The sequence below is a fragment of the Diabrotica virgifera genome, chromosome 6 (genome assembly GCF_917563875.1).
Source record: "Diabrotica virgifera virgifera chromosome 6, PGI_DIABVI_V3a".
Classification (NCBI taxonomy): domain Eukaryota; kingdom Metazoa; phylum Arthropoda; class Insecta; order Coleoptera; family Chrysomelidae; genus Diabrotica; species Diabrotica virgifera.
In genome coordinates this window covers 47,670,306-47,685,854 of record NC_065448.1, presented here as the reverse complement: position 1 = coordinate 47,685,854, position 15,549 = coordinate 47,670,306, and the positions used below count along the sequence as shown (strand labels likewise).

Genomic DNA, 15,549 nt, shown 5'->3' with positions numbered 1-15,549 from the left:
GGCTTTTCTCCAGTGTGCAGCCTTAAATGCCTTTTTAAACTTCCCTTTTGACTAAATTGCTTAATACAAATTTCGCATTTGTCAGACTTTTCTCCAGTGTGATTTTTCAAAGTTTCTGCTCCACTAAATTGCTTAGAACAAATTTCACACCTGTAAGGCATCTCTCCAGTGTGTATTCTTAAATGACTTTTCAGATGATTTGATTCTCTTAGTTGCTTAGAACAAATTTGGCACTTGTAAGGCATCTTTCCAGTGTGTATTCGCATATGCTTTTTCAAATTTCCTTCCAGATAAAATTGCTTAGAACAAATTTCGCACTTCTAAGGCTTTTCTCCAGTGTGCAGCCTCAAATGCCTTTTCAAACTTCCCTTTCGACTAAATTGCTTAAGACAAATTTCGCATTTGTCAGACTTTTCTCCAGTGTGTATTCTCAAATGATTTTTCAAATTTCCCTCTTGAATAAATTGTTTACAGCAAATGTCGCACGTGTAAGGCTTGTCGCCAGTGTGCAGCCTCAAATGTATTTTCAAACTTACCTCTTGATTAAATTGTTTACAGCAAATGTCGCACGTGTAAGGCTTGTCGCCAGTGTGTATTCTCATATGCTTTTTTAAATTTCCTGCTTCACTAAATTGCTTAGAACAAATTTCACACTTGTAAGGCATCTCTCCAGTGTGTATTCTCAAATGTCTTTTCAAATTTTCTTGTTCTCCAAATTGCTTAGAACAAATTTCGCACTCGTAGGACCTTTCTCCAGTGTGTATTTTCAAATGTCTTTTCAAGTTTCCTTCTTTATTAAACTGTTGAAAACAAATTTCACACTTGTAAGGCCTTTCTCCCGTGTGTATTCTTAAATGCTCTTTCAAATTTTCATCGCGATTAAATTTTTTAGAACAAATTTCACACTTGTAAGGCATCTCTCCAGTATGTATTCTCAAATGTCTTTTCAAACTTTTTTGTTCTCCAAATTCCTTACAACAAATTTCGCACTCGTAGGACCTTTCTCCAGTGTGTATTCTCAAATGTCTTTTCAAATGACTTGATTCTCTAAATTGCTTAGAACAAATTTGGCACTTGTAAGGCTTTTCTCCAGTGCGTGTAACCAACGATCTATCTGATTTCTTTTTAATCTCGTTCTGATGTAATCCTAAAATAAAAACCAAACTATAAAACTGTTAGGCAAGAGCGCGGTGATATAGATAAGGTAAATTTTTAATTTTAATTAAGTAGCTACGGGAGAATAAAAGAAAACTTAGTTAAAACTTAGTTAAAGTTAAATGAGTCAATAACTAAAAATTAGAATTAAGTATTTATCCTCTGGGCATTTTAAGATGGAAAAATAAAGCACAACAGAGTGGTGAGATACTCGACAAGGGAATCTATAATTGCATTCATGACATGCCGTTCACCGTGATAATAAACTTTAGCGAACTATTTCCTTTGATATTCACAAAAGTGAATAAAATTATAAAATAAAAGATGAGTCAGATTTCATTACAGTACATAGCCTCCACTATGTGCTTATATGTATTTCGAATTGGAGGCTCTGTACTGTAATCAAATCTGAATCATCTTCACTTGTAGTTTATATTTTTATTCACTTTTGTATATATAAACGGAACTAGTTCAATAAAGATTATTACCACTGTGAACGACTGGTCGTTAATGCAATTATAGATTCCCTTGTCGAGCATTTCACCACTCTGTTGTGCTTTATTTTTCCATCTTAAAAAGCTCAAAGGGTAAATAATTCGAAGCTTTAGTTCCCGACTCATTTGACTTACGATTCATAGATGGTGTTAGTTGCATACGTATTTGGTAATTATTTTAATAATTACCCCAAAAAGATTTGATTCCAGTTTAGTGCCTCCATACAGGTGGAGTATCATGAACAGTTTTGTAAATGATATTTTTGAAAGAATCGCTGCTGAAGCTTCCCGTTTAGCTCATTATAATAAACGTTCTACAATTACAAGCAGAGAAATTCAAACCGCCGTACGTTTATTACTTCCTGGAGAATTAGCTAAACACGCTGTCAGTGAAGGTACCAAAGCTGTTACTAAATACACAAGTTCTAAGTAATCAGAACGCTTCATCTATTAATTATAACAAACGGTTCTTTTCAGAACCACAATTTTGTGACGATTCGGATTAAGATCGCAGCGCCAATGTGGTATCAAATTGAACCGAGCTAAGGGGGGCCATTGTGAAGTTAGTCCATTAGTCGTATTGATGACAGTGGAGAAACTACCGGCGCGGCGTCCCATTGTTTACATATTGTATGTTGTATTTGGTTGTATGTTTAGTTTTGTTCGTTTATCTGTGTTTTTATTTTAAATTTAATTATATTTTGTACACAAAACACAATTAACCTTTAACGCGAAACAACAAATAACGTAGGTAACAACAAACGAGTAATATACAGCAACAATTAAACGTGATTAAACCATAAACAAAGTCTCCTAACCTAAACAATATGCCAGATGTCATGCCTTCAACCGTCAACGTGAAAGAAAATAAACAATAATCGCCCCTTAGCTCGGTTACTGCAATATCCTCCAGAGGACGTATTGCTTAGGACGAGTTGCCAATCATAGCCACCTTTACTTAACAAGCCATGAAGTTGAAACTTGGCAACATCTAATGGTAGACCGGTTAAGTCTGTCAATTCTCATTTGTTTGTATACAATATTCACCATATTTACAGAGAAACTGAAAAATTTTACAATGTTTCGTGCTACAAATTATAAAGAGCTTTAAAAGGTATGTTATTAAGACGATTCTAGTTCAAACAGCTTGTTTTTTGCAGTAACGGAGAGACAACTGGAGCAGATTACTATGATTATTTGCAAAGGGGTGGTTTGTGCTTAGCAACGGATTCAGTAAAATGTATTTATTATCACCTTTGTTTAACATTTGAATGTATTATTAACAATCCCAATCTTAAAAAATTATTTTTGCAAAACAATCATTGTCACTTGATGTTATGATCTTTGGTAATGAAAAGTTTACAACAGCATTAAGGAAATGTAGGGAAAATGCCTTTAAAGTTTATTCTGCTGTTATAAAAATTATGTGTAATATTGTTTTAAATAATTATACAAAAATAGCAGCCATCAAAGTAATGAATCTTCAAAAAAGTATAAAAAGAAAAATAACGATAAGGGCAATAACAAAAAAGAAAGTTATCTACTCTAAACCCCAACAATGCACATCAAACATTGTCAGCAATTGTTTTTATAGTTATTTCTAGCGATATTTTGCATATAATTTAAAATAAGATATTATTTGTTTAAAATAAAGTATTTTACAAATTTTCTTGTCACTGTTTCTTTTTTTGAAGGAATTACTTTTAATTTGATTTTGTAAAAGCTTCTAGTTAATATATTTTCCTGTTCGACTCAAAAAATACTATAAATTTTACTTGAATTTGTAATTTAAAATCGTGGTTTCGAAAGCGGTAGTCCGAAAGTCAGACTACCGACGTTATCAATTGCGACGTTGCCTTTTTCTCTTCATGGCTTGTAAAGTAAAGGTGGCTATGCTACTATGTAAGAACCGTTAATATTTTTATTGATATGCAGTACAGATATTTCGATCACATTATTTGTGTAACATAGAGAGTAAAAGATAAATAAGTGGATAAGTCTGATGAGAATAAGGTGATCTTTACACGGTCAATATTATTGAAGCAACATCAATATTCATCAATATATTGAACGTGTAAGGAGTACATTAAAACAATAATATTCATGGCAATAATATCAAAAAAAATAAAATCGGTTTGATTTTTATTGAAGTACTATCAATATTGAGGCACCGCGCCGTCAATATTATTACCACTGTGTGAGGGGTATACTGGTATACACCATTTTGAGCAATAAAACGTCAGTTATTCTAAATTTTAAATTTATTTAGTTACTATGTATAAACGAAACATTCAAGGTAGAAGGGCCATATCTCAACTAAATAGTATTATTTGGGATCAACATATATCCAAAAAAAAATAAACATCGAATATACAACACTATTATAAAGAGCACAGTAATGTATGGAAGTGACGTGTGGCAGTTAAAGACAACTACTGAAAGAACACTACAAGCCACTGAGATGGACTACAGGAGACGTGCCGCAGAAAAATCAAAACTCGAAAGAATTAATAACGAACGTATACGAGAGATTATGGGAGTCACACATACGATTGTCGAAGAGTACAACAACTAAAGTGGTATGGACATGGGCAGAGAATGCCAGAACACCGTCTGCCAAAACAGATTCTAGATTGGTCACCACATGGAAAGAGAAAAAGAGGCAGACCCAGAAAGAGCTGGAGAGAAGGAATAGACAGAGAGATCCGAGAGAGAGGTTTAGACGAAGACCTTTGGGAAGATAGAGATGCATGGAGATTGGGCATCGGAAGACGTCGGAGGACGTTTTAAACCGATTATATATATATATATATATATATATATATATATATATATATATATATATATATATGTATAAAATGGTAATACATATGTACTAAGTAGCATAATAAGAATAACTGATGCTACTATAGTGTGCGGTCTACCTATGCATATAGCTCTATATAGTGTGCGGTATACTGATAGTAATCTGAAAATTCCGATTTGTCTCTTCAACTATTTTACTTATGGTTGTTGCAGCCATACAAGATAGAAATTTCAAATCTCCAAAGCTGTTGCCAGTTGTTAGAAATCTTAATGAGTGCCAGTCGATTCGCCGGTGAAATGGCTTTTCTCATAATCGTATTCTGCTTTAATATAAATGGTGAAATGAGCCTAACGAGTGGTTGAAACAGTTGTTCATTCATTCTTAAAAAAAAATTGTAGTCATCTTGCTCACTGTGGCTGTGGAGCCCTCGGAGCAATTTCTCATATCCATGACTCAAAGTTTTTAATCCACACTGTTCTTTGCCTCCTTTTTTTCTCTTCTTGAGCACCAAAGCAGATGCGATTAGAGCTCCTTGGCTGCACAATTGAAACTGACACTTTATTAATCAATATTATTGAGTCTTGTGAGGGCTACCGCTTTTTTACCTTTATTCATCAATAATATTGACACCTTGATGTAACCAACGTAGAAGAGTCTAAATGGGGGAAATGGTCACGTTTTTGTCACTTCAATATACTTCTGTAGAGAGAGACGGCTCAAAGTCTTGGGGGAAAGTAGGGAAGGAGTACGAACGGAGCGATTTAACGTAGAAGAGTTTAAATGGGGGAAATGGTCACGTTTTTGTCACTTCAATATACTTCTGTAGAGAGAGACGGCTCAAAGTCTTGGGGGAAAGTGAGGAAGGAGTACGAACGGAGCGATTTAACTTAGGTATACTTATTATTACACTTTGGTTTATTATAATTTCGATGCCATTGATTTGCTAATTGTTTTTTCATAAAATCTTTATTTTTAATATATTATCGTTAATCGTTAAATTTATAATTTTAAACTAAAAAAAGGTACCTACGAAAACGTCAATATTACAAGTATTTTTTTTATCAGGTACATGTATGTAACTAAAATGTTATAACTTTGAATTAAAAATGGGTTTGTTCCAACACAACAAAAAACCATCATGTAACATTTTGTTATACTTTTGAATCACAATATTGTTCTAAAAATATTCAGTTATTGAAACTAGAAATATTAATATTTTACTTTTTACAAAAACAAAATATGGTATGAGTAGTAGAGAAGTAGGATTTGATCTGTAATTTGATAAAATGAAAATATTTAAGACTAAGTATGGTATGTACACGACCACGTGGCATTTAGATAAGAAAATATCTAAAGCTGCTCCACTCTTCCATATTCTAAAAGCAGATTAATGAGGCCGAGGTGGTGAGGAGATCGCGCAAGTTCTGTAGTAGTTGTCAAGTGGTTATTCCATGTTTGGTTTCCTATATACCTATGGTTTCAACTCAGTTGGAACACAGGTCCTATACTGGAAAGTTACAGGGCAGAATTCTTCCATAACCTCTATATACGTTGACGTAACGAAGGCTTAAGACTTTTCTTCAGTGTGCACCCTTAAATGCTTTTTCAATAGTCCATTTTGACTAAATTACTTACAACAAATTTCACATCTGTAAGACATCTATCGAGTATGTATTTTCATATGATTTTTCAAATGTCCTTCTTGATTAAACTTAATACAAATTTCGCATTTGTCAGACTTTTCTCCAGTGTGTATTCTCAAATGATTTTTCAAACTGCCTTGTTGTCCAAATTGCTTAAAACAAATTTCGCACTCATAGGACCTTTCTCCAGTGTGTATTATTAAATGAGTTTTCAAATGACTTGATTCTCTAAATTGCTTAGAACAAATTTGGCATTTGTAAGGCTTTTCTCCAGTGTGCCATCTCAAATGCTTTTTTAAATTTCCTGCTTCACTAAATTGCTTAAAACAAATTTCGCACTGGTAAGGCTTTTCTCCAGTGTGTATTCTCAAATGTCTTTTCAGATGATTTGAGTCTCTAAATTGATTAGAACAAATTTGGCACTTGTAAGGCATCTCTCCAGTGTGTATTCTCAAATGTATTTTTAAAGTACTTGCGTGGCTAAACTGCTGAAAACAAATTTCACACTTGTAAGGCCTTTCCCCTGTGTGTATTCTTAAATGAATTTTCAAATGTTCATCGCGATTAAATTTTTTAGAACAAATTTCACACTTGTAACGCATCTCTCTAGTATGTATTATCAAATGTCTTTTCAAACTGCTTTGTTGTCCAAATTGCTTAAAACAAATTTCGCACTTGTAAGGCTTTTCTCCTGTGTGCAATTTTAAATGACTTTTTAAATGTCCTGGTCGAGTAAATTCTTTAAAACAAATTTCACACTTGTAAGGCGTCTCTCCAGTGTGTATTCTCAAATGTATTTTTAAAGTACTTGCGTGGCTAAACTGCTGAAAACAAATTTCACACTTGTAAGGCCTTTCCCCTGTGTGTATTCTTAAATGAATTTTCAAATGTTCATCGCGATTAAATTTTTTAGAACAAATTTCACACTTGTAACGCATCTCTCTAGTATGTATTATCAAATGTCTTTTCAAACTGCTTTGTTGTCCAAATTGCTTAAAACAAATTTCGCACTTGTAAGGCTTTTCTCCTGTGTGCAATTTTAAATGACTTTTTAAATGTCCTGGTCGAGTAAATTCTTTAAAACAAATTTCACACTTGTAAGGCATCTCTCCAGTGTGTATTCTCAAATGCTGTTTCAAATTTCCTTCTTGATTAAACTGCTTAGAACAAATTTCGCACTTGTAAGGCTTTTCTCCAGTGTGCAATCTCAAATGCTGCTTTAAATTTCCTGCTTCACTAAATTGCTTAGAACAAATTTGGCACTTGTAAGGCTTTTCTCCTGTGTGCAACCTGAAATGATTTTTTAAATTTCCCACTCTGGTAAACTGCTTAAAACAAATTTCGCACTTATAACGCTTTTCACCAGTGTGTGTTACCAACGTTCTATCGGATTTCTTTTTAATCTCGTTCTGATGTAATCCTAAAATAAAAATCAAATTATAAAACTGTTAGGTAAGGGCGGTGATAGATAAGGTAAATTTTCAATTTTAAGTAGCTACGGGAGAATAAAAGAAAACAAATCCAATGAGTCAGGAACTAAAAATTCGAATTATTTATCCTCTGAGCTTTTTAAGATGGAAAAATAATACACAATAGCTAAAGTTCCTATTATACAAATAACAATAAAATGCAACAATTAGTGTTGCCCAAAATCGGTCTTGGTCTTGCAGTCTTGGTCTTGTTCTTGCAATTTCAAAAGACCAAGACTGCCTACTTTTCGCAAGACCAAGACTGACCGTGCAAGATTTGAGCAAGAACAAGACTAACCCTGCGAGACTCGTGCGTCTTGCAGTTAGGACCGAGTGTCATTTTAGGGAGTATAGTAGTTCGGATATATGCTTAGATACATATAGACTCTATGAGACGCAAAAAAATATGCAACAAACATTTGGAAAATTGGACTTATGCGCATTACGAACAATACCATAAGCATACATAGCGAATCAAAATATCCATTAAAAGAATACTTGATATATCTGATACGTATAAATACTCAGAGGTCATAAGTATACAATGTAATGCCCGCACTTCACTATCGCCAAAGTCCATCGAGGTTCAACAAGTACGAGAGTGTAGACGGCCACCTTGTGTAACTTTGCCTAACTTCGTTCTACTTCCGAAATCTGTCGGTCTGGCGCGTCCGAGTCAAAGGGATCTTTGTCGGTATCGCACCGCTTGAATGTGTTCCTCGCGAAGTAGAACGAGTGTGTAGAGAGACACTTCGGAATTCGGTCAACTTTGGCGAAGTAACTTCGCCGAGAGTGTGGAGCCCGTTTAAAAATAAAACACTTGGTACATTCTTTCCCAGTAGTAATATCGTATCGAAACATTTTAAAAATATGTCATGTCACGATGATCAAAAATATAATACCACAAAATAATCTTATCGACCTAAATTATTTTATAGACTAAACATTCTTTGTGCCAGTGGCGGCCCGTGAGGTAATGCCATAAAGCCATGGCACTACCTTGCTAACTATGCAGAAACATATTTTTTATCTTAAAAACATCTTAATGCATGTTAATTTTTTTTTGTGATTATTTCTCTTTATTTTCATTAATTATATAAAATCTGGCAACTGTGTAGCGTAATGCAAATCTATCCACCGACTCTTGCCACCCACAGCTGACCGGATAAGTGATGACGATCCCGGTGCCGAAAGTCATAGTGACTCGCCAGAAAAGAGAAAGATTGTATGAGTATCCTATGTAAGTGACAGAGATAGAGGGGTATTGCACTTTTAATATACGTTTACATGGGACTCTCCGTGCCAGGCTCGAAATCTCGAAAACGAAGTTAGTAGATCTTAAGATACAATGTTTTAGATCTATTTCTAGTTTCTTTACGCGTTCGCTTGCCGCTATTGTGTTTATTATCTACTACTGTAATGTAATCATGCTCTTACCCCCCTTCATATGTACAGTTTGGGTCTCACAGAGTCACCTAACTGTGAGTGTGGAAAAGAAGGTGATCTACTACATATTCTCCTCGAATGTTCACATCAATCAGTAAATATAAACAAATTTTATGATGATCTTAATATATTAAAAATTCCACTTCCCGTCTACCTGAACAATTTGATATTTTCTGAAGATATTAATATATTAAAAACAATTTACGAACATATCAAAAACTGTAAATATAGATTGTAGCAATAAAATTTACCCTGTATTTAAGAAATTTTGTTAAAACAAAGCAGGCATGTTTGTTAAAACAAAACAAACATGTTTGTTTTGTTGTTATTTTTTTGAAACCCTGTAGATTTAAGTAATTATTGTATATTATAATTGAAAAAAGAAAAGAACAAAAAAAGAGAAAAAGAAAAGCAAAAAAAAAGAAAAAAAAACAAAAAAAAAGAAAAAAGAAAAAAAGAAAAAAACTAAGAAGATGTAAACCTCCGCGAGGTTGAATCGGGTTTATGTCTTAGCGTAGTAAAAAAACAATTTATAAAAAATAACAATAAAAAAATAATAAAAAAAAACAAGTTAACAATATAAAAAAAACTGCAACAAAAAATACAAAAAAAAAATAAAAATTTACAAAAAAAATGAACAACCAAAACAGAGTATTATTTAGATAATAATTGTAGATAATAATGTTAGTTTGTTATGTATTTAGAGTTAGAAATACAGAAAAAATTCCTCTGATTGAAAAATCAAATTTGTTTGTTTTTAAAATAACAAAATGTCTGGCTAATTGGCTCGGCCAAGGCCATCAAATTCACACAAAAAGAAAAAAAAATCTACTACTGTATTGTATATTTGTGTTTATACTCTACTATATTTTTGAATTTGTAATTATTAGTGCGTCGTGGTCGTGAATGTCATAGGTATATAAATAATATTTTAAAACTTTAAAAGGGTAAACCCTGTAGTTGGCTGTATACCTTTGTTAAGACAACGTAGAATGAAGTAAACACTTCTGTTGTATGTAGGTATATAAATTTATTTAAAAAATTCTTAAAATTTATCCACAAGAGAGTGGAAGTACAACAAAACGTTTTCGGTCAAACTAACCATCCTCAGTGTAAACCTGGAAATAAGTGAACCACTTAGATTGAAATGCAAAAGGGTGAAATTTTGACAGTTAAAAAAAGAAAATGTGGTTACTTACGTCCAGTGTACAAGTAATTGAAACTAGCCACTTGAATAGGTGTAAAACCTCAAAATAACATTATTGCTACATTATGAGCTGTATAGTAATCGACAATAAGTCGATGTCTTAAGATTAAAAATATATCACATGTGGATGTATGTCATCCTTGCTCGGAATTTGCACAAGGTTGTTGTGATCAGGTGAGAGGTTAACAACCAACTGATTAGACAGATTGGTGCCTGAAAATTCATGACAAGATGTCAAAGAAGATAGGTGGATTTCTCAAATGTCAACCGGAAAAATTTGACAGAGTGAATTAATATTTAACTTAATTATTAAATTGGGAATATGCAACTATTAAAAATGTTTGTTATGAATTCTAAGTTGTAAATAAAGGTTAATAAGCTGTAATAATATATTCATTAGTGCACCGAAAATAAAGGCAAAATTCTACTCATATGCTGTGACGTCATAGACTGTTTGTCAACTGTATAGGACTGAGAATAATTATATTTATTTGAGTAAAGTTATAATGAATGAATATTATTGAAAATTATATAGAAAATTAAAAAAAAAATAATTTTTCTTTATTTTATATATGATATTTTAATAGAGTAGCAGCTGTAGAATTGGAAGAAATGCCAATAGGGAATGGTCGGTTGCATATGTTTCAGGGAACCAACGAATATAATGAGGAAATACCAATCTATAGATCTGTAATGTAAATTATTGGAGGTATTAAAGGAAATGATGTTAAATGAGGGAAGTGGAATTGAAAAAATGTATGTACATATCTTGATCAAGAAATTAAAAAAAAAATTTTTTGTTATGACTGAATGTAAAAAGTTTGTCGCATATAGAACTATTGAAAATCTAAATTTAGAAAAATTATTAAAACGGGTGATAAGGTAAGTTGCCTATGTTCAGTGGACAAATAAATGAAATATAATGACTGTTTTGAAAAATAAATTGTGAATTGTTAAATGGATAAAGACTGATATTAAATTAGGAAAATTGCGCTGAAATAAATGTACATGTTTTGATCAAAGAAGAAAATTAATTTTGATTGTAAGCTCTAAATGTAAAAAGAATATGTCACATATTAAACTATTTAAATTTCTAGATTGAATATTGTATTGACCAAAGTTGATATTAAGTAAATTTATTAAATGTTGATAGCTGAGATTTATTTTTGAAGTTATACTTCTTTACGATCGAGGGTGAAATTTTATAATTCCCTGGCGCATGCGCAGACAGACAGTATATAGTTCGTTGCTAATCTTTCAAATTATGTATGTATCAGCGCAAATAAGTCATTAAAAGAATATTAGTGTTCTTAGTAAATGTATTATTTATTATAATTTTTGTGTCTTTGGATTTGTCTTCCTCGGGCATAAGATAATAAAATATCTATTTTTATACTTCACTTTGATCTATTTGTCACCGTGATGTGTAATTATATCCGACACGTCAATAGCACGAGGCTTGATAGCTCGGTTGGTATAGCATTGGACCAGAGATCGAGAGATCGCGGGCTCAAATCCCGGACGATTCATATTCATTTTTTTTTTATTTTTGGTATTGTTAAATTTTGGTTAATTTTTGGTAATTATTGTTAATTTTTGTTATTGTAACTGTTAAGTATATTTATTTCGTTGAAATTATATAATAGAAGTATAACTTCTTACGTGCGTACAAAGTACACACACATTCTTTTTTTAATTTTAATCTAAATGAAAAAATAGAGTGAATCAATTAAAAATGTTGGAAATTCAACAACATTTTTGGTTATTGTCTATATTAGAATGTCATATCTGAAAAGATCAAGGGTTCCATGGTGTGATTTTGATATAATGAGAAAATGATTATGTTAAGTGAAAATAATTAGAGAATGAGATGAAAGAGATAGAGTCTTGCCTGGAGCACAGAGTGAAAGAAACTGAAAGATTCTAAAAGAATATTTGATTGGGTATATTGTTTGGGTTTTTGTTTATTTTAGGTTTGTAGTGGTATGTATAGGAAAGAAGGTCAATGTGAAGGTGGATAAAAATATAGAATTATGGAAATAATTGTCTATGAATGGGGGTGAAATCACGGTTAAGAGAAAGTTGACGGTTAACACAGTTTGGACTTGTCCTTGCGTCCCTGACAATCTCTAAATCCTCATATAGATCTAAACGAAGGGTATTCTTATCTTGGATGTTATGAATCAAAGTCACACCATCTGGGATGTTAAGGTGGTGTTTGTTGACTTTGAGATGGTGAGAGAAAGCTGATGTATTGTCACGTTTAGTGTGTTCTGCTGTTCTAGTAGATAGTGATCTATAGGTTCTTCCTACATAAGAGGCATCACAATCAGAACAAGATAATCTATAAACACCACTACGATTCATAAAGTTGATTGGATCTTTAGTGTTAGATAATGTTTTGTTGAGAGTGTTATTGACTTTGAATGATATGTGGACATTGTCCGAAGAACAGAGAATGTGTTTGATCTTCTCAGATATGACAGAATTATGAAAAGGTAGGGACCTATAGATTGGTGTGATGACTGGGTTTGAATTGTAAGCTAGTTGCTGAAGGCGATTGGATTCTCTTTTCTGGATGAGCTTGTCGATTATATTAGGGTTGTAATCATTGTTGACTGCTATTTGTTTGATTATATTAAGTTCCTTGTTAACTTCAGCTGTAGATAGAGGTAGTGTATGTAGTCTATGGATGAAACTCCTAAAAGCAGAAAATAAAATAAACAATAAAAAATCACCAAAAATGGAGTGTAACTATCTAAAATAAATCTTTAATGTCACGTGGATTTGCCATCCACGATTTCAGACACATAAGGCTTCTCACGGAGTTATCGCCTAATCGGTTTCTTTGTTTGGTAAGGGTTAGGGCAGCTCTAGAAAACTGCCTTTCGACTGGAGCTGAAGACGCTTGCGTTGATAAAAAATCTTTGGCCATTGTGGCGAGGTTTGGAAAAATGGATTCATGCCTCTTCCACCATTCTAAAATATTTTCAGTACTGTCAGCTCGTGGGTCAGAAATATATTTGTCGATTTCGTAACGCCAGGCCATATCGTCGTCTGCGTCTGCATTATGGAGAGATTTTCTACTAAACAAACTTAGTAGATCGATTTCAAACTTTTCGACTAAACTATGGTTTGAAGATGAAGATGGTGCTACTGGAACAGATGGTTCAGCAGAGTGTTCAGACATTGGCAGAGAGTCAGCCTTAAAATACTGTGCTCTAAAAATATCTTTAACTTTAAAATATTTAACTGCTTCTAGCTGCAACTCTTTTCCCCAATTTGTTTTGGAGAATGTTTCCACTTTATGTCGGGGGTCTAAAATTAAGACAACACAGTACATCCAGTTGGTTCTCTTATAATGTTTAATGATTTTGTCCCTTGCCGCTTGAATGCTATTTATGATCTTTTCATCGGTTTTGTCTCGATCAGGTTTATTGTCAAGTTCCATAGCTCACGATTCTAGTCTATCCAACATCATATTGATGCCAATTATTACCATAGGCAGAGTAACATGATTCACCTTCTAAAATTAAGGAAATGCTTTTAAAAACATTAAGATACTGGCAAATTCGATCAATTAACGACCATTCTGTGTCGGTTGGCTTCAAAGTTTTTAGATTTTCTACATTATCACAAAGGATATTAAGTGCTTTTTGCATATTTAGACTCCATCTCAACATGTCGAACGTGGAATTCCACCTTGTTATGACATCAAGTTTGGCATAGTAAATTTTAGGTTTAAGGTGGTGCAAAATTTTTCAAAATCCTTACGTAAGTGTTCAGAGTTTTTTAATTTTTTAGCAAGGGAATGGATTTTTCTTACAGAGGAGGGCAAAACTTGGCTGTCAATTCTGTCATCGTCATCATCCTCTGATATATCTGTCAAAGTGTTGGCCGCCTCTTCAAGCTCAGAATCAAGGATTTTCATAAAATCTCTGGCTCCCAAGTTTAAGATGTGTGCAAAACATACAAAGTGGATATTTTTTGTATCGATGTCATAAATAAATGTTTTTAGTTCTCTGATGAACGTGAAATTACTATTTGTATTGTCGGTAGTAATACCTTGTATGCATTTTGTAACATCGTAAAATTGTAATACTTCGAAAAATAGTTTTGCTATAGCGTTACCAGTATGTTGCAATATGCTGGCACAAAATCTAACAGGATACAATGAAGTTTCCAATTTTTATCGATAAAGTGGGCGGTAATACCATAGTATCCTTTCATATTAAATGAAGACCATCCATCGATTGTAAACGAGATTTTTGAATTGCATGTCCTCAAAAATGTCTTAATTGTTTGCTGCGCTGATTCAAATGTTTTTAATGTCAAAGATTTCATTTGATTACGACCAGGTTGAGTTGCCTTTGGATTTAAGTATTTGTACATTTTTTCACTTATAGCATCTTCAAAAAAGTTGAAAGGTAGATACTTCTGTGCTATATACTCCACTAGTAGTTTTTGAAATTTATCTTGTTGGAAATTTTCTGATCTCCTAATGGTCTGCTAAATAAACAAAACTGGAGTTAGTAAAATGCTGTAATAGTAGTAAATGTAGTAAAGTTACAATAAAGCTCACGTATAATTTGTATAATGTCTCACTTATGGAGAGTAGAGGTAAGGAGAACCATCTCTTATGGATGGGAGAAAAACTGAAAAAAATGTCCGTCAAAAAGTGGCAAATAACAGTTCAAAATGTGACCACAGTGGCGCTAGCTTAGCAATAGTTTAATGTGAACTATGAAGATGTGAACTTAGCAGTTGTAGACGTAGTGAAGTATGCAGAATGAAAATATAACCTACAGAATCATCAGAATGTCAGAGTGACAAGTTGAGTTATTTTATAAAATTTAATTGTATTCACCTTTGCAAAAGTCAAAACGCTCTCTGGTGGCTGAATTCTGAACCTACTTAATAAGTAATCTCGTAAGTAATAAACTGATCGTACTAGTTCAAAACACTATAAATAAGGCAAAACACTTTTAAGATAACACCCAACAGTGCTTGTCGAAGCTCGCCAACAAAACAAAAAGGTACACACACTAAATGACAGAAGTAAGCATTACTCACAATCCTCCATCTTTGTACGTTTCGCAGCGCCCTCAACGGTCGTTGAAATCGCGAATAAAGTTTTGCAACAATTTTTGTGATGAGAAAATATAATTACACGGTCCACGTTTAACAGAATTAGAACCCAACACGGCAGATGCTCACACTCCTTACACAAATGGGGGTAGCAACCATATCCTTTGTGATTGTGGAGAAATTCAACCAAAGTATTTCTGTTTTCCTGTTACCTACTTGAATAAAAACTGATACCATTCCT

At 33.0% G+C, this 15,549-nt stretch overlaps 2 protein-coding genes across 3 annotated transcripts in view; one reads left to right on the top strand and one right to left on the bottom strand.

Annotated features, from left to right (window-relative positions):
* Positions 1-270: 270 nt before the first annotated feature.
* LOC126885961 (zinc finger protein 501-like) overlaps positions 271-15,549 on the bottom strand; it is a 38,996-nt gene continuing 23,717 nt past the window's right edge. The window contains exon 2 of one of the 2 annotated variants that reach the window (XM_050652792.1): positions 271-1,147. In XM_050652792.1, coding sequence (XP_050508749.1) covers positions 321-1,147 — 827 coding nt within the window. In that variant the 3' untranslated portion in view covers positions 271-320. Of the gene's footprint in view, positions 1,148-4,504; positions 7,519-15,549 lie in introns of those variants that run through there. The other variant, XM_050652791.1, reaches the window with a different exon arrangement.
* Positions 1,887-2,134, top strand: LOC126885963 (histone H2B). Its single transcript, XM_050652799.1, has one exon. It carries the CDS (start codon positions 1,888-1,890, stop codon positions 2,080-2,082), a length of 195 nt encoding a protein of 64 aa, XP_050508756.1. The 5' UTR covers position 1,887; the 3' UTR covers positions 2,083-2,134.